Consider the following 24082-nt stretch of genomic DNA (forward strand, 5'->3'; position numbering starts at 1 on the left):
TGGTCCATAGAAAAAGAAATACAAATGGTCCTTAAACATATAAAGGCTACTCAACTTACAAGGGTAATATACATGAAACTAAACTGGAATACAGTCCTCACCTATCAAAAAAATCCCAAAGTGTGCCAACATATTTGTTGACAAGGCTGTGGGGAAATAGGAATTCTTATATACTGTCAGTGGGAATGCACAATAGCAGATCCCCGAGGAAGGCAACTTGGCACTATCACTTCAAGGAATATTTTCAAAAGATACCCTGTCAAAAATATGATATGATATTTATGCATCATAGCATCATTTATAATGGTCAAGGACTAGACACCTATGTCTATCAACAGGGAAGTGATTAAAACGAACTATGACATATCTCCAGATGATTAACTATGCAACTGTAAAAATGAACAAGGGCCAATGCTATGCGATGATATGGAATGATCTTTAAGATATATTGTTAAGTGAAAAAAACAAGGAATGGGAAAGGAGGTTACCTTTGAGTAAGAAGACAAGGAGGCAGTAGGAACACACACATCCCTATATTTTTAAAGCAGCAGCAATGGAAGGAGAAACTAAAATGAATAAAAAAATGGTTACCTCTAGGTGCAAGGAGAAAACAAGATGAAGGGCTGGGGTTGGAAGGCAGACCTCTCTAAAAGTGCCTGGGTTTCTTACTGTTTTGGAGATTTGGAGCTATGCAAATCTTTTACTAAATTAAAGGAAAAATGTAAAGGTACCACATATAAAATGCAATATGACCAAGCTGCGTGGACAAACCTTCTAAGGAGGCAGAACTTTCCAGGCTTGTTCTGCTGAAATCAATTCCCTTAGTCCCTGAAGTGGCACTGCTCTCTTGGGAGGAAGTGGCTCCTTCCAACTCCTGGCAAACATCTTCATCTGTTAAAGAGGTAGATTCAGAATCCTGGGCTCCCACTGAAGAAAGACTGGTACGATCAGAACTTTGATCCTGAGGACATAATTATAAGCTTAATTTCCTTCATATTTAAAGTTAATTATTTAAAATGTCACTCCTAAGGCAGAGGAACTACTCAGATGATTGGTTAATGAACATGTCTACAGGAAGAAAACAACCAATTTTACAAGGGCTACTAATTTGGACAAATGGGCTGGAAATCATTTAGATAGCATTTGTAGTTAGATCAGAGCAGATACCTGTGACTAAGATACTCTTGCTGACTCTGAATCTTCATGTACTGTTCCTTCTCCTCTCTGCAAATCCCAGCCCAGGATGATACCATCAGAACTGCATCTTATTCTTTTAAAATTTATGTTTACATTTTGTTTTCCATAATAACCTATGTTTCAAAGACATGTAGTTCCAGTTTTCATTTTTGAGAACACCAAAATGTCCAGTTAAATATCTTCCTGGTTATATCAACAATATACATGAACATCTGACAGGTATGAATTTTTGTATAAAGAAAAAAATGGGAAGTGGGGGGACACCTGAGTGGCTCAGTTAGTGTCTCACCCTTGATTTCAGCTCTGGTCACGATCTTGAGGTTCAGAGAATCAAGCCCCACATCGGGCTGGGCTCTGTGCTGACAGCACGGAGTCTGCTTGGGAGTCTCTCTCTCTCTGCCACGCTAATGCTTGTTCTCTCTCAAAATAAGTAAATAAACTTAAAATTTTTTTTTAAATATCTATAATTCTACTGCCTAGATAATACAATTTATATTTTTCTAGTCATGTTGTGTGTGTGTTGAGTTGTTCTTTTTTAGGATTATTCAAATATGTTTATTGGCTTTTTTGGCTATATCTCATTGTGTTTTTAAGTGAGTGCTCTAGGAATTAGAATATACACACCTGATTATTTACAGCCTACTTCAAGTTCATATTGTACCACTACATATATAACACTATAACTATAATGAATGTCAGCAGAGTGAATCCCTTTACCACTGTAAAACATGTACATATAATGCATATTCTATAACATGTCATGAGTTTGGGTTTGGAGAATTATAAAAATTTTAAGGAATTTAAGAGATAAAAGTATGTCTTTTAAAATCTTACACAACTGTTTACCATGTACTTTGTTCTTTCTTCATTCCTGCAGATATATGATTTTGCTTGTGGTATCATTTTCTTCAGCCTGAAGAACCTCCTTTAGCAGATCTTATACAGCAGCAGGTCTGCTGGCCATGAACTCTTTTCCTTTATCTGAAAATGTGTTTATTTCTCCTTTACCCCTGAAGAGTATCTTTATTGGATACAGAATTCTGGGTTGACAGGTCTTTTGGCATATTCATGGTATGGTTTCAGTGTATTCTTTCCACGGAGGATTGTGATAAAAAATACATGGTCATTCAAATCCTCATTCCTCTGTAGGTAATGTGTCATTTTTCTTTAACAGTTATCAGGATATCTTCTATTATTAGTCCCTGCCCTGGCACCCAGCAGTCATTTTATTAGTAGATGGATATCTTTGCTTTTTAGCAATTTGTTTATGTGTGTGTAGATATGCTTTTCTTCAAGTTTATCCTAATAGTTTACTGAGCCTCTTATACCTGTAAATCAAAATCTTTTACCCAATTTGGGAAGTCTGAGCCATTTATTTATTTCTTCAGATATCTTTTCTACCACAATCCTTTTTTCTAATACTTCTGGAACTCCAATTATGTATCTTTCGATATTGTCCAACAAGTCTCTGAGGCTCTTTCCTCTAACCTCACCATTCTGCTGAGCCCATCCAATGAGTTTATTTCAGACATTTTTTTTTTTTTTAGTTAATGTTGTGTTTTCCAAAAATAGTGTCTATTTCTTGCTGAGAATTCCTTTTCATTTGCTCAAATGTGTTTTTCTTCAACTTCAGGAAACCTGGTTATAATACCTGCTTTAGAGTGTCAGTTGGATAATTTCAACATCTGGGTCATTTCAGGGCTGTCTTTCCCGTGCAAACTGGGTCACATTTTCCTGGTTATCTATCAAGCAATTCTGGGTTTTATTTTCGACATGATGAACGTTATGATTTGAGGTCTGGGTACTGTTATAATCTTTTGGAGAACACATGCATTTGCTACAGCAGGCTAGCAATAAAGTTATATATATATCAGATTATAATTTGTGTTTCAATTTTTGTAGGCAGTGACATAATTCTTAGCTTACTCCTCTAAGCCTCGTCTCGGCTGGTTTGCATTTACCCCATGCATGTGTGGCTCAAGGGACACTTGTGTGGGCCATTCACAGAATCTGGGAATCCCCTTCTCTCGGATTCCCCTTGAACTCTCCAGCTCGCAGCTGCACCTTCTCTGGTTCCTCTGCCCAGAAACTGTGGGGCTTCTCTTGAAGTCTCAGCTGCCAGGGCTGCCAGGCCACACAGTGACTGGACCTGCTCTTGGGGCAAAGAAGCAGGAGAAAAGAAGATGGGGAATTTACCTCTGCCTGGGTCCCTCCCCACGACCTGCCTGCTTTTTCAGAATTCTTAGATAGTTGTTTTTTGTGTGTTGTCTGGAGTTTTTAGTTATATTCAGTGGAGAGATGGGCTTTGGTGGCCTTACATTACCACAGTGGAACTGGGATTCTCACCCTAATTTTTAGAGATGATTTTGCTGAGTGTGGGAAAACAGGGCGGCAATTTTCTCTCAGCGCTCTAAAGGTGTCTTTCCAGGATCTCCTGACATCAAAGTTTCTGTTCAGAAGACAAGTGTCAGTTTCTTACTGTTGTTCCATATGAAGGTTAGATAGGTCTTATCCCTGGCTCCTTTTAAGATTTCCTCTTTGTATTCCATTTCCATCTGTATTAACAGGAGATGCCTAAGTATGGTTTTCTTTGCATTTATTCTGTTTGACATCTGAAGATCTTCTAAATATGTGAGTTGCCATCTTTAATAACTTCGGGAAAATCTTTGGCAATTTGCTTCTACCTCCTTCTTTCTTTTGGAACTCAGTTACACCAATGTCAGGCACTGTCACTAAATCCCACCTTGGCTTTTGTTTTTCTCATTTGTTTTCCAGTCTGTGCTTCAGGGTGGATATTTTTTACTGAGTTTCCATCTAGCTTACTACTTTCTTTTTCTGTGTTTTGACTGCTGTTAAATCCAACCAGTGCATTCTCTACTCATATCTTTTTCAGTTCTAGAATTTATAGTTGATTCTTTTTAATGGATCATTATCCAGTGAAACTTTCTACCTTTGCATCTGTTTTTCACTTGTTCCTCAATTTTCTTGAACATACTAAAATTATTTCAATTATTTCAAAGTCTCCTATTTGGATCACCTGAAGGTCTCTTCCCACTATCTGTTTTTCTTTTTTGTTTCTTACTTAGGGTCCCATCTGTTGGTATAGCTATTTTTCATTAAATGATCCAATATAAAAAATTATATGCACTCCAAATGATATGCTGTTCCTCCAGAAAGGGCACACTCTTTCATGTGTTAGATAAAGGCTGATTATCTTCATCTAACCACAGGCTGAGCTGAGTCAAGCCCAGGGTGTAGTTCTGGTCAGGTGTGGTCCACCTCTGGTTTGCCACCACCACTGCGGCATGGCCGTGCAGGGGTTCCAGCTAAGGGCTTGCTGTGCATGCCAAAGCCCCCCTCCACCTCCACTCCCCCTCCTAGGAACTGAGGAACTGAGGAACTCTTTGCAACTGTATTCCCAACACCATGAAACTGCTGAAAACTCTTATTTGCCAGAGACTTTCAGCTTAACTTTTTAGCCTCCTTTCTCATGCACTATCAGTATTTGGAACATATCTTGAAGGAAAAAAAATGGTGTTATCTGAGGACCCTCAAGCCTCTAATTTTGTCTTTCCAGTTTTGCAAGATCCCCAAAGCTCTGTGGCCCTGCGCCTCTCTTCAGACCTCTGATAAGGGATTTGCAACCCCCAGTTCTGAGCTCAGAGTCAACAAATGCTCTCCGGGGAAATGTAGCTATACAGTGTCCATCTCCCGTCTGCAATTCTCTTCTTGCTAGAATCTTGCCCCAGTACTTTCTAGTTGCTTTAGCAATTCTCTGTTGACTTTAAACAGATACTTTATATTTCCTTTAGCTTTTTGCTCTTGGGAGATATGTATGTGGGTCCATCACAAGATACTGCATCCTAACTAGGAGGAAAAATCCTATGTCAGCTGGTAAATTTTGAAAGCATGCTGGACACTACCTGAAAAAAAAAAATCTCTATTTTGAAGGAAACAATTAAGTTCAGTAGGCATTTTCATGTTACACTAATTTTTACTCCAGCTACAAATCATTTTCATTCAAAAATGAACTGCAAATATAACCTTAGTTAGTGAATTTTCTTTTGAAGTTATTCAAGTTCAAGTTCTGATACCTTCAAACTTTATGCATCCCAAGAGGTAAAGTTGTGTTTAAGGAGAATGGTAAAAACAGACATCTTTGCAAGGAAAGGGCTTTCGGTGGTGGAGGCAAAGTAGAAAACGTGAACAGAACTTACCTTGGATGAGGTGGTATACATGGTGAATCTTGAATACCATTTGCTGGCTTTCTCTGCAACTCCTTTCCCAGCAGTAAACATACTGTTCCTGAGAATGTCTAGTTTAGGTACTAGCAATGTATCTAAATTAAACGAAGGTGATGAATGGGTTAATGCATCTTGAGAGTCTTCCCTACATGGGCAAGTAGGTGAGAAGGCCGGAGTGGACCAGAGTCTGTCCCTTGGTCTCTCCTCAGTTTTCGTGTAACTTTTAGATTTGGTAAGTCTCATGGGCCTAGGAGAATGAGGAGGCAGGCTAGATCTTCTGCACGGCTTGACCAATGTTGGACTTTTCTTACTGGCTGATTTGTCATCACATGCGCGTTGCAAATCAATGCTTGGTGTGCGGCTTGTCAAAGGACTGCTCATGGTGTTCATATACATCACAATTTCTTCAGCCAAATCACGCCTAGCGGATGGTGTTGAAACACTTTTGCTATCATCGTCATCCTCCTCCTCCTCCCCCTTTTGCTGCTGTTCCGTCTCAGCAACCAAAAGGGAGAGGGGATCAAATCCTGTGGCAACATCCGTTTTTTCAGAGGGTTTTACTGAAAAGCTGCTGCTGAGTCGCTGAATCCTCTTGGGGTTTTGTGAAGCAACATATCCCACTTTTGATCCATCTGTTTCGCTATCTAAGTCCTCCAGATCAAAAATAACAGGAGAATCCACTTTATCTGCCAAACAATCAGAACCATCGAAAGGTGTATCGTCATCACTAGATTCCTTTTCTAGACTGTCTCTTTTTGATCTTAAAGGTGGCTTTCCAATATCAAGACTATTTGGTCTTGTGCTTTTTGAGATCACATTTGAAAGAATTTTTGCATCAGCTCCTAGTTTTTCGGCCATGTTGCCAGGGTTTGCTTCCTGGTTGACTCTACTGAGCACAAGTCCCACCAGTACTCCTCCACTAAGACTGCGCTCTCTGCTTCCCCAGGAGAGTCGCTGCTGCAGATCAGCTTCGTTGTCACTTTTATGTCTTTTCCTGAAGCATCTGCTTTGACTGTTTCCTGTTTCATTTGGACCCTCAAAGGATGACATTAAGAGCAGCTCAGATGTGCTTTCTGAAAGACAAGTCAAGTGTTTTTAGCCATGAAAAATGTAATGTGCAAATATAAGATGTCTTACATTTTGAAAATACTAAGTAATGAAAGTGATAATAGCAAGTTATTACTGCCTTATTTGACAGATACCATAACTAGGCACTTTACTCACATTATCTACTACAATCATTCCAACATCCTTATGGGTTGAGAAGAAACTGACACTCAAAATCTGAAGCAGGTTCCAAGCTCTGAGCTGTCAGCATAGAGCCCAATGGGAAGCTCAAACTCATGAGCAGTGAGATCATGACCTGAGCCAAAGCTGGATGCCCAACCAACTAAGTCACCCAGGTGCCCCTAAATTTTTTAAATGTGTATTCAGTTTTGAGAGACAGAGATAGAGCACAAGTGGAAGAGGGGGAGAGAGAGAGAGAGAGAGACCAAGGATCTTAAGCAGGCTCCAGATTCTGAGCTATCAGCACAGAGCCTGACATGGGGCTTGAACTCATAAACTGTGAGATCATGACCTGAGCCCAAGTTGGATGCTTAACTGACAGCCATCCAGGACCCCCAGCATGTACGGCTTTTTAAAACGGATAAATTAAGATTAATATTTACTTTTCTTGGAGTGGGAGATACAGGCTTTCAGCTATGGAAGAAATAAGTCATGGGAATAAAAGGCACAGCATAGGGAATAAGGCCAGTGATACTGTAATAGCGTCCTATGGTAGATCCACTGTGTTAAGCACAGCATATGTCTAAAGAAGCTGAATCACTCTGTTGTTCACCTGAAACTACTGTAAAATTGTGTGTACTCAAAGAAATTTTTTAAAAGATGTACCTTTCTAATATTTGAAAATAAATTGATATTAATTCCACTAAGTCAATTAAGCAATGGTTATACAATTGTGGTTATACTAGATGACCTTGAGATTCTAAGTCTTCTGCATATAAAAATGAAAAACAAAACCTAAAATGCTAAACCAAACCAAATAAAAGGCAGCTATGTTAGTTTTATCCATATATAAACATTATTTTAAAAAGCTCTAAATCCTAGGACTATAGAAATGACTAAATAATTTTACCTTTGTTTTACATATGGTTTGCAAGTTTATACCAGTCAAATATGAACGGCTACTTTCTACTCAGAAACACTTTTCATTGCTTTTTGCCAAATTACTTAGATACCAGGGTTGAAAGCAGACATTTAGATTTCTGATCACTTTAACTGTCCTAATAATGTGGGAGTTTTCTCTAAAGCATTAGTCTAGGTATGGTATTGTTAGCTATTCTTTTTATATGTTTATCCAACAGAACTAGTGTGCTATCACCAGGCAATTACTAAAAATGTGCCTTTTTCCTGGCATGTAATGCATTCAGGTAACAGGATAGGAGATAAAAGCGAATACTGGAGACCAGATAGCCTACAAACTAATAATATAATAAGCATATACCATTAACAAGGAAAATAGCATAGGAGAGAAAAGTTTATTCTTTGGTTCTGTATCACATTATTAAGGACAGAAAAATAAACTTTTTCTAATATTCTGAGAAATCTCTTGCTTGACAGATTAAATTTTATCAAAGAGTTGGAGGAATTTTATAACCCAAAGACAGTCCTCTGGGATTGCATTTAAAAGCTGTGCAAGGGCTCTCTTGCAAAGTCAGAACCATGCTACAGCCTGAAGACAAAGAAAGCTGGTTATCGAATTATAGCAGGGGAGGGCAAACTCTGCTTCTATGCCGAATCTGGCCTGTTGACTGTTTTTGTACAGGCACCCCTGGTGTTTTCATTTTTTTTTTAAGTTATTTTTGAAAAAGAGGCGAGAGAGTGCATGCACACACATGGGAAAGGGCAGAAAGAGAAGGAAAGAGTTAATCCCAAACAGGGTTGATGCTCAGGGTAGAACCTGGCGTGGAGCTCAATCCCACCTTCATGAGATCATGACTTGAGTACAAGAGTACAATGCTTAACCAACTCAGCCACCTAGGCACCTCTGGGTTTTAGATTCTTAAAAGGTTATAAAAATCACACACCCACAAAGATTAGGTGACAGAACTCTGCGTGGCTTGCAGGCCTAAAATACGATCTGGCTATTTACAGTTAAATTAGTCCAATCCTAGGTTCCTATAAATGCTAAATTCCACCTGATTATGCTGGATGCTTCTTGCTTCTAACACAGAGCCACAAACTATTTTAACTTCCTTGGATCAGACAGTTCCATGACATAATTCTGGCCAGTAATATTAAAGCAGTGGTTTTTGAGCATTTCTGGAAAAATTTCTGCTTTCCTGATAAAAGGAGAAAGATGTGGCTGGTGGTCCTATCATAGGCTTTTAAAACCTGACTTGTTTAATAAGCAAAGACAAAAGCCAGATGATGAGTCAGATGCTGATTACTTTGACAAAATGTCAAGATCAAAGGATGGTTTATAATTATATTAAAACAGCAAGGTCATAAAAGTAGATCTTAGGAAAAAGGCAAGCATGAATAGATAGTAATGAAAGACTACCGAAAGCAAGCTACTAAGGGTTATAATTAGACAAGGACTAGAAAGGATTAAATGGTGGTGAGGCCAATAAAATAATTTTTAATATTTAAGTTATAACAACTATCTAATAAAGAAATGCAAAGTAAGAGGGTTATAGAACACTTAACTTTTTTTTGATAGCTAGGGCAGGGGGCTCTGCAAACTTTTTCTGTTGAGAGTCACACAGTAAATGTTTTACTGTTTGTGACAACTACTCACCTCTGCTGACGTATTACAAAGGCAGCCAGACAGGACGTAAATGAACGAGTGCAGCTGTGTTCCAGTAAGCCTTTATCTATGAACTCTGAAGTTTGCCTTTCATATAATTGTCACAAATGTTATTCTTCTAATTTTTTCCAATCATTTAAAAATGTGAAAGCCATGCTTAGCTTCTGGGCCTGCACAAAAATAGGCTGCAGGTCCAATTTGGCCAATGGACCATGTTTGCCTACCCCTGAGCTAGTGGCATACGTAACTATACTGAAGAATGACAAACATCATGGTAGCAAGGCCATTGATAAACTGAGATATTACAGCCTTGACAACTCGATCCTTAAACATTTGTTTAGATTACACATGATACAGAATTGAGCAAATACCATAATAAAATATTATATAATCAGACTATTCATGCTAGAAACTTTGAATGTTATAGCCATATAACCCCTCAAAAATGATTTGATGAAAAATCTGTGAAACCAAATATTACCCTAAATCCTAAATGGACTTTTCCATTAATTAGGTGCTAACTTATATGACCTGTCAACAGTGAGAATATACCTTAGTTTTCTCATCTTTATAAGAGTGCTTATATCCCCTCATTAATCTAAGCACTGCTCTATTAATAAATATAAAATAATATTTAAGAAGCACTTTGAAAAGAAAAAAATATTAGGTACTGTTATCTAAACTATGTGGAGAACTACCTCTTGCTTCTGAGAAAACAGGGACAATAATTAAGATGAAAAAACTATATGCTTCAGGGCACCTGGGCGGCTCAGTCATGTAAGTGTCCCACTCCCAATTTTGGTTCAGGTCATGAGCTCATAGTCTGCGGAATCGAGCCTCGCATCAGGCTCTACGCTGACAGTTTGGGGCCTGCTTGGGATCCGCTCTCTCCCTCTCTCTCTGCCACTTCCCCACTCATGCTCACTCTCTCAAAATAAATAAATAAACTTAAAACAAAAAGAACTATATGCTTCATTTAAAAACTGGCTAAGGGTAAGTTACCTTCAGGTGGATCATCTCACTTGCTCCCACTTCCCCCTTCCAGAAAGTCCCAACATTCCAAACTCAATAGACGTGTGAGGCTTGTAGCTTTGGCCTTATACTTTGTTACAACAAAAGCTTGAACAACACATATTATGAAATATATAATTCAAGCTACTAAACTATACAATGAGAGGCGACACAAATTATAAAAGAATAATCCTGAAGAATAAACACTTAAAAAAATTCACCAGAAATGCAGACTAGAAATACAGACACAAGATACTCCACACATAAAAAAGGTATACTATTCAATTTACCTGTGCCTTCTCCTGATATTTTATCAGCACTGCTGTTACTGGTGCCACTGGGGCGAACTATGCTGGAAGAACTTTGATAATTAAGCCCAGGAAGACAATCAGCACTTCCTTTTGGACTCTCGCTCTCTGACACTGTAAAGATTAAAACGAAATTGTTAAGATAAAAGCTATATACATTATAGGAGGCATAAAGAGAAGTAGTTTTTAGTTCTAAATATTTCTATCTTAAAATAGGTGACAAGAAAATACCAAACACCTCTACATTTATTTGTCAATCACAAGTAAATGATTCCAGTTATTTGAGGGCTCAAAATGTGTATCAAATTACTAAGGACTGGTCATGCGTGAGGTCTATACATTTTACAATTCTCCTTTGTTTGTGAAACATTGCTTTTGATGGAGGTGGGCAAAGGGGAAAAATAGAAGTCGCAGACCATTAGCAAAACATTACATAATAATATTGTTAAAACTTAGAAAAAAAGCCACTGTTTGAAGAAATATATATATTTCTACTACAAGAAGAGTGGTATTTGATTGGAGAGTGTTGTACCACTGAGACTATACACTTTACCCATAAAATGTTTGTGTGTTGGAACATTAGGTGGTGAAGAGGGCCCATAATGGGAGGAAAGAGGAGTTTATAATGGAAACTTGGAAAATAAAATTAGTACTTTTACACCTGAAGCCACTTGTATTTTCCGTTAATAGAAGTTCTCAAATGTATACAATATCAATTTAAATAATACCTACGGGAACTAGAATCACTCCCTTTCTTATCTTTTTCTTCTTGAATTTCTTCAGTAGATATATCCCCTCTTCTAACTTCATCCTTAGATAATGAATTATACCCAAGGTCAGACTGGCCACCTAGGAAAAAAGAAAAAAAAAAAAGAAACAAAACCCCCTCCGCTGTTTATCATAAGCTTCTTCAGTGAGAACAACTGGATTTTAGGAGCAACATATTAGTGTTTAGATTTACTTATGAGCAATTTTCTGGATAACTTCCAACTGAAAGCATTATTTTGTCAGCCCCCCTCCTCTATCTCTATTAATGCAACAAAGGGCTATCTTGAAATAATTTGTTTCAGCTCTACACTGACGTCAAAAGAGATGATGTATATTCACCCTCCTGTCTGGGCTCCTAAAGATACAGACAAACCAGATGTTCTTTACGTCCATGATCTGTCCCGGTGAAAGTCTAAGTTCCAGCAAAGCAATGGAGAAGAAAAATCTGCAGGGAATTCCTGACAGAACATTCACACACAGATCACTGGAGCCAAATGTCTAAATAATTCTACCGGAAAAAATGGGTTTATTTAAGTTTATTGATAGGTAATTATTTTTTTTGAAAATTCAACTGAATAATTATTGAATTGCACTTGAGTATAAATACATGGGAATGAGAAAAAAAATTCATGTCACCGTTAAGAAAAGCAAACATTGCACTGACAGAAAAAAAACTTCTGATCCACTGCTGTTCAAGAAGTCCTCTGTCATTTTCAGCAAATTGTTTTCACTAGATTAGCATCAAAATATAAGGTTTTAAACTCTACTTCTCCACCTCAGGAGACATGATGTTAAGCAAACGACTTAACCTTTTGGTTTGGATCTCAAGTCTCCGGTTTATAACACACAAAGCAGTATGACTGTATGAGAGAGACGACATATGGGATGGTTTTATAAACCTATAAAGAACTATGTAAAGAAACTGTATTAAATATCACTAGGTATTTACTTTAAAATTATCGGCTAGAATTTTGAATTTGTATTTTTTCTAATCAAACTTTTGGCTCCATTTCCACAGAAAATACAAATTTAAAAATATGAAGATGATCATGCTAGAAATTCATGCTTTTATTAGATTCTGCACTGCTTTAAAATAAACTTTTCAAAAGCCACACTTAAAAACAAAAGATAGAGGGGCCCCTGGTTGGCTCAGTCGGAAGGATGTGTGACTCTTTATCTTGGGGTTGTGAGTTCGAGCCTCATGTGGGGTGTAGAAATAACTGAAATAAAAATAAAACTAAAAAATAAAATTGATTTCTTCATTTTTAACAGAGAATGCCTGAAGATGACTACTATAACTTGGATTAATTCATAACGCATGATCAAAAATTAAAACCAGCCAAGTAAGAACAACTATGAAAATTACAACACAATTTGCTTACATTCATTACTCTTAAAAGTAGGCATAAAAGGAGACAGACCAAAATAGTTTTACCATTTGTAGAGGAAGAAGCCTTCATATTTTATAATTAATGCTTGGCTTTTAATTTAAAATTTCTGTTAAGAGGTAGCTCTTATACTATACCCAAAAGTCATGTATCTTTTTTAAATGTACTAATGAAAAGGACAGAATTATTCAATAAATTTCAGTGTGTCAGTTTTAATTCTTATAGGAAGATTATGTACAAATCTGATATTTTAGTGAAACTCAATGATACTATCTGACATGAAATATAACACACTGTTAAAACCAGGAAGTTGATGTTGACACGTACTATTAACTCAGATCAGGGCTATTAAGTTTCTCTTTTAAGAAAACTCAACAACATTTTCATAATTACAAGGAAGAATTTATCCTTAAAAAATGACGTAATAAAGGTATCTGTGTGCTATTCAGAGTTAACTGGATTATCATCGGCCAAATACTTGAATAAACTCTCTTTTAAACTTTTATTTCTTTTCAAATAAAGAATGAATAAAACAGCATGTAGTTATTAAACACACTATCAATCCAAGCGCCTATCATATAAAATTAAAAAGTGACAGTTAACACAAATACATCATTGAAAATGAAAATCTAAGAAAAACAGACTGGCAAATCTAGTGTGTAAAACGCACCGTAATAAATGTATACATAAGCACACACAAACCTGTACTAGCTCTATCATCAGTAGCATACACTCTGATTAAACCCGTATTAAAAGGTGCCTGCTCCACAGTGTGTGTCCCATGACCACTATCCATGCTGCCATGACTAATAGCATCCAGGTCACTGCCATCTGCTTTAAGAACACAATGTGACAGCATTTTACTACTCAGCGACGTACCAAATATACACATTACTTTGTTGCTCAAGCTAATAATCCATTAATACTGAACATGAAACGTGCCACATAATTAGCAAAATACAATTATACCAACTACAGAGCTTCAAAGTTTAATAGTTCCAGAAAAAAAGTGAAATTTGGTGATTTTTAAATGGGAAAATAATATTAGAATTTGCTTAATGGCAATAAAAACTAGAGAACATTAAATATTTTGAAACTATGTAAAATTTCTAAAAATATATAAAGTGTAACTAGTCAATTTTTTTTTAAAGTAAAACATATACATGCCCCAAGAATCTTTAGTTACCTGAGAGAGTTGTTTGTGATAAGTGAGCGTGTTTCTTTAAAGCTCTTTTGAACTGTGCTACTCCTAAAACAACGTTTCTCACTTTTGTCCAAAGAAAATAGCCACTACGGCTTCTTGAGGGCCAAGTACTTTCCAGGACAGCCTATGCATTCAACAAAATAAAATAATTAGTAAAATAATATTGCTAAATGAATGGACATTGGCTTTATAGTTAAGCTAAAGAATGTCTAAACAGACTGTACAAAAAAATAAAAACTCTTATTTGATTTATAAAATATTCTTTAATACTCCAAAATTAATGCCAAACAAAGCATGAATCAATTATTTCTGCCAATAAATTAAGGCTGTCTAATCACAGAAGTTATGCTTTCTCTGCATTAAATCAAAGTAATTACCTTATTGTAATAACCATAAGTAATGGCATTGGGGTCGATACCAGCTTTCTGCATTTCGAACAGCACCCGGACTGCAAGCACCGGCTGATCATACTGCCCGCAGAGCTGCATGAGGATGCGGTAGCACACCTGAAACACAGAATGCAGAGAGCACAGAAGCTAAATATGAGCAGAATCTCAAATGAAGGAATGCTTTTATTTTTTATAGTTAATGATAGTTTTTTTTCCTTTCTCAAGTTTTTAAAATAATGCATTAAAAACCGGGTTATTTAAAACACATTTTTTTTTAAGTTTATTTATTTATTTTAAGGGACAGAGATACAGAGAATCCCAAGTGGGGTCTGCACTGTGAGCACAGAACCTCATACGGGACTTATACTCACCAACGGTGAGATCATGGCCTGAGCCGACGTCAGATGCTTAACCGACTGAGCCACCCACGTGTCCCTAAAATGCATTTGAAAAAAATTGTTACCTCATCAGGTGGATCCATCTTCTTTGACTGCATTTTTTTAAGCACATCATACGCTGTTTTCAGTGCCCTGACTTTTGAATGACACACTTTCACGTAAGCTGGCAGACAAATAAACCACAGTCCGTAACAGTGACGCAGTAGACACCTAGACCACATTTGGGGAATGGAGGAATACTTCTTGGCAATTCTATGGGCTGATTTAATTTCCTAGAAAAAAAAAATACAAGGATCTCATTAATAAATATACACATTTAAGAAAGTATTCTTATTTGTTAACTGAATGCTGAATGAGTGCAAGTCATATGCTTTTATAGTATTTGGCTACCAAAATGTATCTATAATTACTATATAGTCAAACCTCTGCTTGAATTTGTATTATAAAATATATAAAATAAAGCCCTATGATGGGAAAATTAGTTAATGTTTTGAAGTCACATTACTATAAATTCAGGATGCCTTGAGGAGCATGATAATCTAGTCATATATATGGGGCAGTAAAATATATTAAGGGAGAAAGAGTGTCACATTTATTTTTGTTCTAATACTTGAATACAGGAAGAGTGCAAAATCGTCAAAGCACCTGTTTTGTTCTTCTGAACATCGGAGAAGGGCTACTGGGACTACTTGATTTTGAAGGCAATTTGGTCTTTTGTGTTTGTAGAAATCCTTCAGGTCTCTCAAATAAACTGTTTCTAAGAACTGGAAATCCATTATAGCTGTTTTTGAAAAGAAAAAAAAATCTCAAGCACATACAGATGATCATACTGGTTACAATCTAAAAAATATTCTGACCAATAACTTAGAATTTATTTCAACTTTCTCCATTAGACAATGATATATACTCAACAAATATTCGTGCTAATGCTGCCTTTCTTGCTATCATATTTAGGTACATAATAGCCAAATACAAACTCAAGTATCTATTTTAGAGGTAAAAAAGCAAAATACATTTAAAGTTTGCTGAGCTTTACATTAAACACTAAAGTAAATCACGCAAACTTTGTAAGTTAGTTTTCATGTAGATTCGCAGCAAACATATCTGATAACATGACAACTGGTAAAAGCCCCACCCAATCAATACTCTTTCAGGCAGACGGTTATTAATATCATTACTTTAGATTAAAATATTATATGAACTGTCCTCTTAAAAAGATACAAATAACATATTAGCACTCTGGGACAAACTCATATTATTATGAATTGGTTTATCAGGTTAGCTAAGCAGGTTCAGGCCCTCATTTACGAGAAAGAAAACTGAAGAGGCTGGAGAAGAAGTCAACATTAGAATGAGTGGCTGTATGAGGAGTTGGGCCTAATTTGCTAGAACCATTGTTTTGGGAATTTAAAAGGTAGCAACTAGGAAAAAGACATGCTTTTGAAAAGAACAGAAGAAGCCCCTGAACATCAAACATATAACTACTTTATAATCTTCCGAAAGGCGTACAAATAGTTTCAATTAACTGAGAAAAACAGTTAAAATAAAAGATGGCATACTGTATCTATTATACATTAATTACTAAGGCAAATTCAGTAGAATGAAAAAATATTGATTAATACTAAATGTTAAGTAGGAATAAAATCACAAAGAAGTTCAGAAAAACTATGCCTCTTAACAAATTCATTGTATGGACATGGTGTGATAATGAGGCCATTCTGTGGGTCATATGGAAGCTTGCTTTGCACCTTATCATTTTATACAGACAATGCAAGAATACAAGTCCCCTCACACTACGAGGACCACTGTGCTCGTTAAAGACATTTAAGTTGCTTTTCCAATGATGGGTGTGATTATACCAGAATTATACTGTTAGTCTCCATTCAAAGATTGACTTAGATTCTTCAAAAAATAGAAACTTTCCAAGCTAAGTAATTTTTTTATTAAATTAAATCTAAAAGTAAAATTTTAATTTTGAAAAAGTTAAAACCAAATCATAAAAAGAAAAACAAAACTTTATTAATGAAACATGTCTCCCCGCAAAAGTCTTAGAAGTATAATGTACAAAAGGGATCAAAGAAATGAGATCTTGTTTAGAAAAAATAAAAAAGGCAGAATTTTAAAAAGTGATCTGAGCAACATCATCCGTAGACAAGAAGTAAGGGCAGGAGCCAAGAGGCCTATGAATTAACTGACATTCACAAACACCTGTTGCACCACTTTTTTGTCTGGAAAAGGAAGAATTTAATCCAAGTTATAAATAAGGATGTTCTGAAAAATCCTTTTTCAGTGAAAATAAACTGTGGCACAATGAGTGATAGGATAGATGTGAAATGGCTTTAAAGTAAGAAAATATTACTAGAGAAAGAAACCAATTAAAATCTAAAAGGAGATATCATTTTAGGGGCACCTGGGTGGTACAGTCAGTTAAATAATGGACTCTTGATTTCAGCTCAGGTCATGTTCTCACGGTTCGTGAGATTGAGCCCCAAGTTGGGCTCTGTGCTGGCAGCTCAAAGCCTACTTGGGATTCTCTCTCTCCCTCCCCAGTTGTCTCTCTGTCTCTCTCTCAAAATAAATAAGAGAGCTTGGGTGGCTTAGTCAGGTAAGCTTCTGACTTCAGGTCTGGTCTCGATCTCATGGTTTGGGGGTTTGAGTCCTGCCTCAGGCTCTGTGCTGACAGCTCAGAGCTTGGAGTCTGCTTTGGATTCTGTGTCTCCCTCTCTCTCTGCCCCTCCCCTGATCACGCTCTGTCTCTTTCTCTCTCAAAAATAAATAAACATAAAACATTTTAAAAAATTTTAAAAATGTTTAAGAAAAATAAATAAATATGGGCACCTGGGTGGCTAGGTTGGGTAAGCACCTGACTTTGGCTCAGGTCATGATCTCACGGTTTGTGGGTTCAAGCTCCTGCATTGGGTGAGCCTGAGCCTGCTCTGGGCTCTGCATTCTCTCTTCCTCTCTCTCTCTGCCCTTTGTCGGATTCTCTCTCTCTCTCCCCCTCACTCACTCATGTGCACTATCTCTCTCTCTCTCTCTCTCTCAAAAATAAAAATAAGTAAATAAATAAATAATACAAAGAAATACCAGTCTAAGTAAAAATAAATGCATACTGGAAACTACCTCTAGTAGGTAACAAGTGTATGTGTATAATACACATCTAGATATGGAGATTATAATAAATCTAACTCTATCATAACCCTATCTCACTGTATTCAGAACTTTCCTCTCTTTCCTACTAGACTTGAAAGCAGTAACAAGGTATCATTCAAGTCTATGTACCAAGCACTCTGCATAGTTTCTGAAAAAATTTCCTAAATGAACAATGATCAATTCCAATAATTCTGAATTTCCACAGCTTAAAAGAAAAATTCATAGAAAATGAATAGCCTAAACAATTATATCATCAAAATCAAGCCACAAGTATTGACTCTATATCAATCCTTTTGTAAGCAATGTTACATTAATCTGTATGTGTGTGGGGAAGGGGAAGAAAGGGAGGAAATCAGCTTTAGTGAGAAACAAAAATCAAAATCTGGAATAAAGGTGCTGCATTTTGATGGGGTGAGCCCTAAATGAACTTAACCAACATTTAGGAAAACAGATACTTATGTAGTATAGAGAGCTTCCCGTCTATATTATGCAAAGTTATAATTCTTTTTTTCTATGCCTCAAAACTTAATAATGGATGTGGGATAAGCTTGCTTACCACCTAAAAATTAGGAATCTGTAAAGTTTGGATTTTTGAAAATACCACAGTCCTTAGAAAGCTACGTCACAGATGATGGATTGCTTCTCTCTTTCAATCTCAAAGAGTCTGCCTCTTGAATACCTGTACTGTAAAGGGGGTTCTTCACCATTGGGTAGATGGGGGATCTCAGGTGGTGTTACAAAAACAGTATGTTCACTTTTGAAAGATTCATCCAGTTCTATAAGTCGCATTTCACCACTCTTGTCCATATCCACCTGAAAAAGTTTTAAAAAATATACATTAAAATAATACATTGGTTAACGAAGAGTTTCTCTAAAGGGAATGGTTAAATAAACCATTTACATAACTGGATACTAAAGAGCTATTAAGAAGGAAAAAAATGAGCAAGTTCTCTATGCATCCCTAAACAAGACTTCCAAGATAATTAAATAACAAGGTGTAGAACAGTGTATATAGTATACTGTCTTTTGAGTAAGCAAGAGGGAAAAATAAAAACACATATTCATATTTTTGTTGGTATTCACATAAGAAAATACTAAAGTATATTATGAAAAGTAATTACCTATATGGGGAAGGGGAGATGAACAGAATGGACAAGGATGCAACAAAACCCACATTTCCCAATGTGTACCTTTTTATATTATTTTGCATCCTGAATCATGAGAATGTACTCAAGAAGCAATATTTTTAAAAATGCACAAATACATGTGTTGGGAGCTGCTGAGTTTTGGCCGCCTCAGGCAAGGATATATCGCTCTCCAGGGAGCGACCAAAAAAACAAGATTTACATCTGGAGGCTAGGAGAGTGCATTTCCTGGTCCAGGATTCGGAGACAGTCATACTGGGCCAGACGAGAAAAGCCAAAATGAACAAAAGATCAACCTCATTCGGGCTTATGCAGCGTTAATCTTCTCCTGCCCAGTATTGCAGACACAAGTCTGGGCTCTCCTTTTGATGCTGTGTTCGGAGTTTCAGTTTCGGTTTCCCCTTTTTCTAATAATCATTTGACTCTGTTACCTGGCAACCAACCTGGGTCAGTTTCCCACCCCAAATCCTATATAGGTGTCATTATTCTCTTAATAAGGGGGCTTGATCAGAAACGCTTGTCTTGCCTCACTCTGTGTGCTCCCCTTCCTGCCCTACTCTCTCTCCCTCCCTCAGGAACGGACCCGCAAGGATTTACCACCCCGCGGGCCGGGGCGGGACCGGACAACATGTGTGTATGTGTTGAGAATACCAGGATCTGTGTTTCATTTATTTTTTAAAATTTCTTTAATAGTTTATTTATTTTTGAGATAGAGCACAAGGGGGGGAAGGGGCAGAGAGAGAGGGAGACACAGAATCTGAAGAAGGCTCCAGGCTCTGAGCTGTCAGCACAGAACCCAATGCGGGGCTCGAACCCAAGAACCGTGAGAGCATGACCTGAGCCAAAGTCGGACACTTAACTGACTGAGCCACCCAGGTGCTCCAACAAGTCAAATATTTAAGATAAGGATTCAGGGATGTCCAAAAGAGGACAGGGATAGCTTTAAAATTTTTCTAACTCTTAGAAAAAAGCTGGACATTCAGAGTGTTCTTATGTTAAGTGTTGGTTATAATTTCATAGTATTAATATGCTGTAATCTCCAAGATTAAAGAATGCTTTTAATGGTATATCCAGAAAGTGAAATAACAATAAAGATGTTGCAGAAAAATGACATGAAAAAATGTTCACAAAATGATGACAAATTAAAAGAAGCATATGATATATACAGTATATTCTAATTTTTAAGAGTGACTATATACGCCATATATACATACATATTTCTGTATATATGTACATATATATTTTTGTTTGTTTCTCTCTCACACCCACTCTTATCAAATGTTACTCCTAGGTAATGGTATTACTGCAGTTAATTTTCTTCTTTATGTTGTTATCTTCCAACTAAAAAATAACAAATATATATTACTTTTGTTGGTTTTGAAATATTACAAAAGTAATAAGTGCTCAGAATAAAAACTTAAAGGAGAATATATTAGAAGTCACCTATATTTTCAAAACACAGGTAAATGAATAAAGTATGATAAATGAGTGGAAAATACAATCTTTATAAAAATTAAAATAGTAAAAATCACATAGACTTCTGGTTGAATAAGACAAATTAGACACAACAACTTACCTTCAGTCCCTCCTGAAATCTCACCAAAATGAGAAGGAATTGAAAAAAAAACCCAACAACAACAAAGACAAAATGGACTGGAGAGAGGACAGTAGCACAGCTGGAGTTCAGAACATTTTAGAAGCTGCAAAGTAGACTGATGTGACCCGTGAAAGCTAAAAGCCACATCTCTGGCACTGACTGGGGAGGGGGTAAAGGAGAGAGCCAAAAGCAAGCTGTTTGCTCTGTAGAGTCCCAGAAAGGTGGGGAATGAAAAGTGCTTGATGACCTCAAAGATTGCAGTTGCACATGGAGCTGAAGCAGGAGAATTAGTTAAAAGCCTTCATTTTTAAGCACTCCCAGATCCCTGACCCAGCCCAGTCCAGTTAGGCTACTACCTCTCCCCATTGTGGCCAGGGACTCGGCTGAGTCTTTTTACCTGAACCAGAGGGACTCTAGACTTGTGGATACCAGGCAGAGCTGTGGGAGATGAAGGCTAATAAAACAGGCGAATGAATGAGTAAAAGCCTACATATTACCAGGGAAAACCTCAGTTACCTTCCCCACTGAGCTGGGAGAATACTGGCAGTCAGGCCTACAGTCCTCAGGCTAAAGACTGTAGGTGCCTCTTGGGGGAACTAACTAGCCTAAAAGAAAAGGATTAGAACCACTGCTCAAACAGGGACTCTAATGAATACGTGAGTTCCTCTATGTTCATCAATCTCGAACCTAAGGAAGCTCCAAGTCTCAGCCTCCCAGAAAACCACCAGTGAGTTCTTTGTACTTCACTGAAATATCAACCAAAGATCACATGAGGAAAACCAATAACTTGGAGGAGACTAAAACAAATAAATATTAAAAGTAACATCTGAGTAAGAAGAAATAGAGACAATGCAGGAGGAAAAAAACACTTCAAAATAATGAAAACAAATAAGCCTACATCCATGATAAGATGTTATGAAAAAGAGACAATGGGGCGCCTGGGTGGCTCAGTCGGTTAAGCCTCCGGCTTCGGCTCAGGTCAGATCTCATGTTCGTGGGTTCGAGCCCCATGTCAGGCTCTGTGCTGACCGCTAGCTCAGAGCCTGGAGCCTGCTTCCGGCTCTGTGTCTCCCTCTCTCTCTGACCCTCCCCCTCTCATACTCTGTCTCTCTCTGTATCAAAAATAAATTAAAAAAAAAAGAGACAAAAAAATCATAAGTACGATAGCAGAAGTAAAAAGTATTTTATAAAGGATGGAAATCTTCCAGAAAGTGGAGATGAAAAACAGAGAAAGAGAAAATGGGATGAAAAAGTATGAAAGAAAATTAAGAGGATCAGGATAGGAAGGCCAATATCCAAATGATACATATTTCAGAAAAAGGGAATGAAAGAAATGGAGGGAAAAAAAGGGGATGCAGGAAAATTGCCCAGAATCTAAAGAAAATGGGTCCACAGAGTAAGCAGAAGGGCCTGCACGTGTTCAACTCAGCGAAGAAAAGGCCTCCACCAGGCATATTCTTATGCAGCTTTAGTAGAATATCAAGGATCTTAAATGCTTTCAGAGAGAAAAAGAGATCAGGTATAGAGGGAGAGGGTCAGAGAGAGAGAGGGGGAGACAGAGAATCTGAAACAGGCTCCAGGCTCTGAGCTGTCAGCACAGAACCCAACATGGGGCTGGAACCCATGAACAGTGAGATCATGACCTGAGCCAAAGTCAGACACTAAACCACGTGAGCCACCCAGGCGCCCCATGGACACCAGATATTTTTAAATTTTTATTTATTTATTTATGTTTTTATTTAATTTATTTCTTCTTCTTCAGACCTGAGCCTATTTCCTACTCTCCAGCCACTTTGTTCACACAGAAAAAACTTGTTTATGAGCATAACTGCTCTAATTCTCAGTATTATAAGGTCTATTAAAATTGTGCACCACAGATTCAGTACTCTGGGAAAAGATATTTACCTTAACTTGTATAACAATAAAATCTCATTTCAACATTATAAAACAGCCATGCTATACACCCTACACGTATTAGTTGGCCATTTCTATCTTTTGGAAAGCACAGTGACATCTGCCCATTAGGAGAAAAAGAAATCCAATGCCCATGACAGGATAAAATTAAAATAATTTTTATACTCTCTTCATATATTTTTCCACATTAATATGCTCAGAAAACACTGAAGAGGGTTGCTTGGGAGACTAAGAAAAATCTTACCAGACTATGTGTTACACAAAACTTCCTTTAGTGGGGCACCTCGTGGCTCAGTTGGTTGAGCATCAAGTTTGGCTCAGGTCATGTTCTCAGGGTTTCTGAGTTCAAGCCCTGCATTGGGCTCGCTGCTGTTGGCAATGACCCTCTGTCCCTGTCTCTCTCTGCCTCTCCCCATGCACACTCTCTTTCTCAAAAATAAATAAAACATTAAAAAAACCCCAAACTGCCTTTAGTTAAGCACCATCCCATAGGATCAGTGTGCAAGAATTTAAAACATAATCATATGAAGAATACATGGTTCTTAAATTAGTCAAAAATGAAACTCAAGAAAGGGGCAAGATGGCGGAGAGGTAAGAGCCCCATTACCTCCGCACACCCGCAATTATCAAACTGAGAAGAATTAAAAGCCACAGCTTTCTGATCTCCAAGAACAGAGGTGTGCGCACAGACCCCTTATTGACAGCCGCCTCATAGATGCCTGAGTGAGTGTGAACTGGGACCGGAGACTTTGGGGGAGGGAGTGCCGGCCCAAAGCAGAGCTGGGAGACAAAGCACCCAGAGGCTTGGCGCTGGGCCCGCAGAGAGCCCTGCATCCACAGGCACACAGATCCTCAGAGAGCCGCGTGTGGGACCGCTATGCAGGGTGGCGGAGAGACCAGGGGAAGAGAAGTAGAGACTGAATCACTCATAGCTTAATCTCTGGAGCGGGGAGATCTCGCCCAGGACTGAGAGCCGCTGGGTGCAGAGAGAGAAATCCATCCCCCTCAGCAGGGTTGTTCTCCCTAGGGCCCAGCAGCTGGCCGACTTCAGGCGGAGCAAGGGGAAAAACTGGCTTCACAATCCCTCTACTCAACCCGGGCCAGAAAGCCACCCGCCTGCAGGAGATCTTAACTGTGGTGGCAACATCAAGTGCATGCGCAAGGACTTAGAAACCTGAGGGAACTTAGAAAACAGAAACAATTAGACCCACCCGAGGCACAAGGAGGTTGGACTCAAGAAAGTGGCTGACAACGCATGGTCTGAGGGGAGTTTGGGGCGCTGCCATTCTTCTCCTCACATGCACTAAGGCGGGGCCTCAGAGAGCAGCCCCTGAGACCTGACCTACCTACACCAAGCCATGTCCATCTGCGATGGAGAGCTGATGTGTTTCTGCTTATTATTTTTAACTGTTTTTTTCTTTCTTTTCTTAATATTTTTACTTTTTAATTTTTCCCTTGTTTTCTCTTTTCTCTTTTCCTATTTTCTTCTTTTCTCCCTTTCCCCCTAGAGTCTGGGAAAGACCAACATTTAGGCACTGCTGTGCTCAGATAAACT

General features: G+C 37.8%; 1 protein-coding gene across 13 annotated transcripts in view; it reads right to left on the reverse strand.

Moving 5' to 3' along the window:
- DENND4A (DENN domain containing 4A) overlaps positions 1–24082 on the reverse strand; it is a 124813-nt gene that overhangs the window by 21349 nt on the left and 79382 nt on the right. For 8 of the 13 annotated variants that reach the window (XM_029950964.1, XM_029950974.1, XM_029950963.1 and 5 more), the window contains 10 exons: positions 18551–18684; positions 15364–15499; positions 14784–14990; positions 14309–14437; positions 13914–14055; positions 13430–13561; positions 11304–11420; positions 10554–10685; positions 5415–6514; positions 772–961 (listed from right to left, as the gene is read on the reverse strand). In XM_029950964.1, coding sequence (XP_029806824.1) covers positions 772–961; positions 5415–6514; positions 10554–10685; positions 11304–11420; positions 13430–13561; positions 13914–14055; positions 14309–14437; positions 14784–14990; positions 15364–15499; positions 18551–18684 — 2419 coding nt within the window. The remainder of the gene's footprint in view (positions 1–771; positions 962–5414; positions 6515–10553; positions 10686–11303; positions 11421–13429; positions 13562–13913; positions 14056–14308; positions 14438–14783; positions 14991–15363; positions 15500–18550; positions 18685–24082) is intronic. The other 5 variants (XM_029950973.1, XM_029950972.1, XM_029950975.1 and 2 more) reach the window with 2 other exon arrangements.

Source organism: Suricata suricatta, chromosome 9, assembly GCF_006229205.1.
Source record: "Suricata suricatta isolate VVHF042 chromosome 9, meerkat_22Aug2017_6uvM2_HiC, whole genome shotgun sequence".
Lineage (NCBI taxonomy): Eukaryota > Metazoa > Chordata > Mammalia > Carnivora > Herpestidae > Suricata > Suricata suricatta.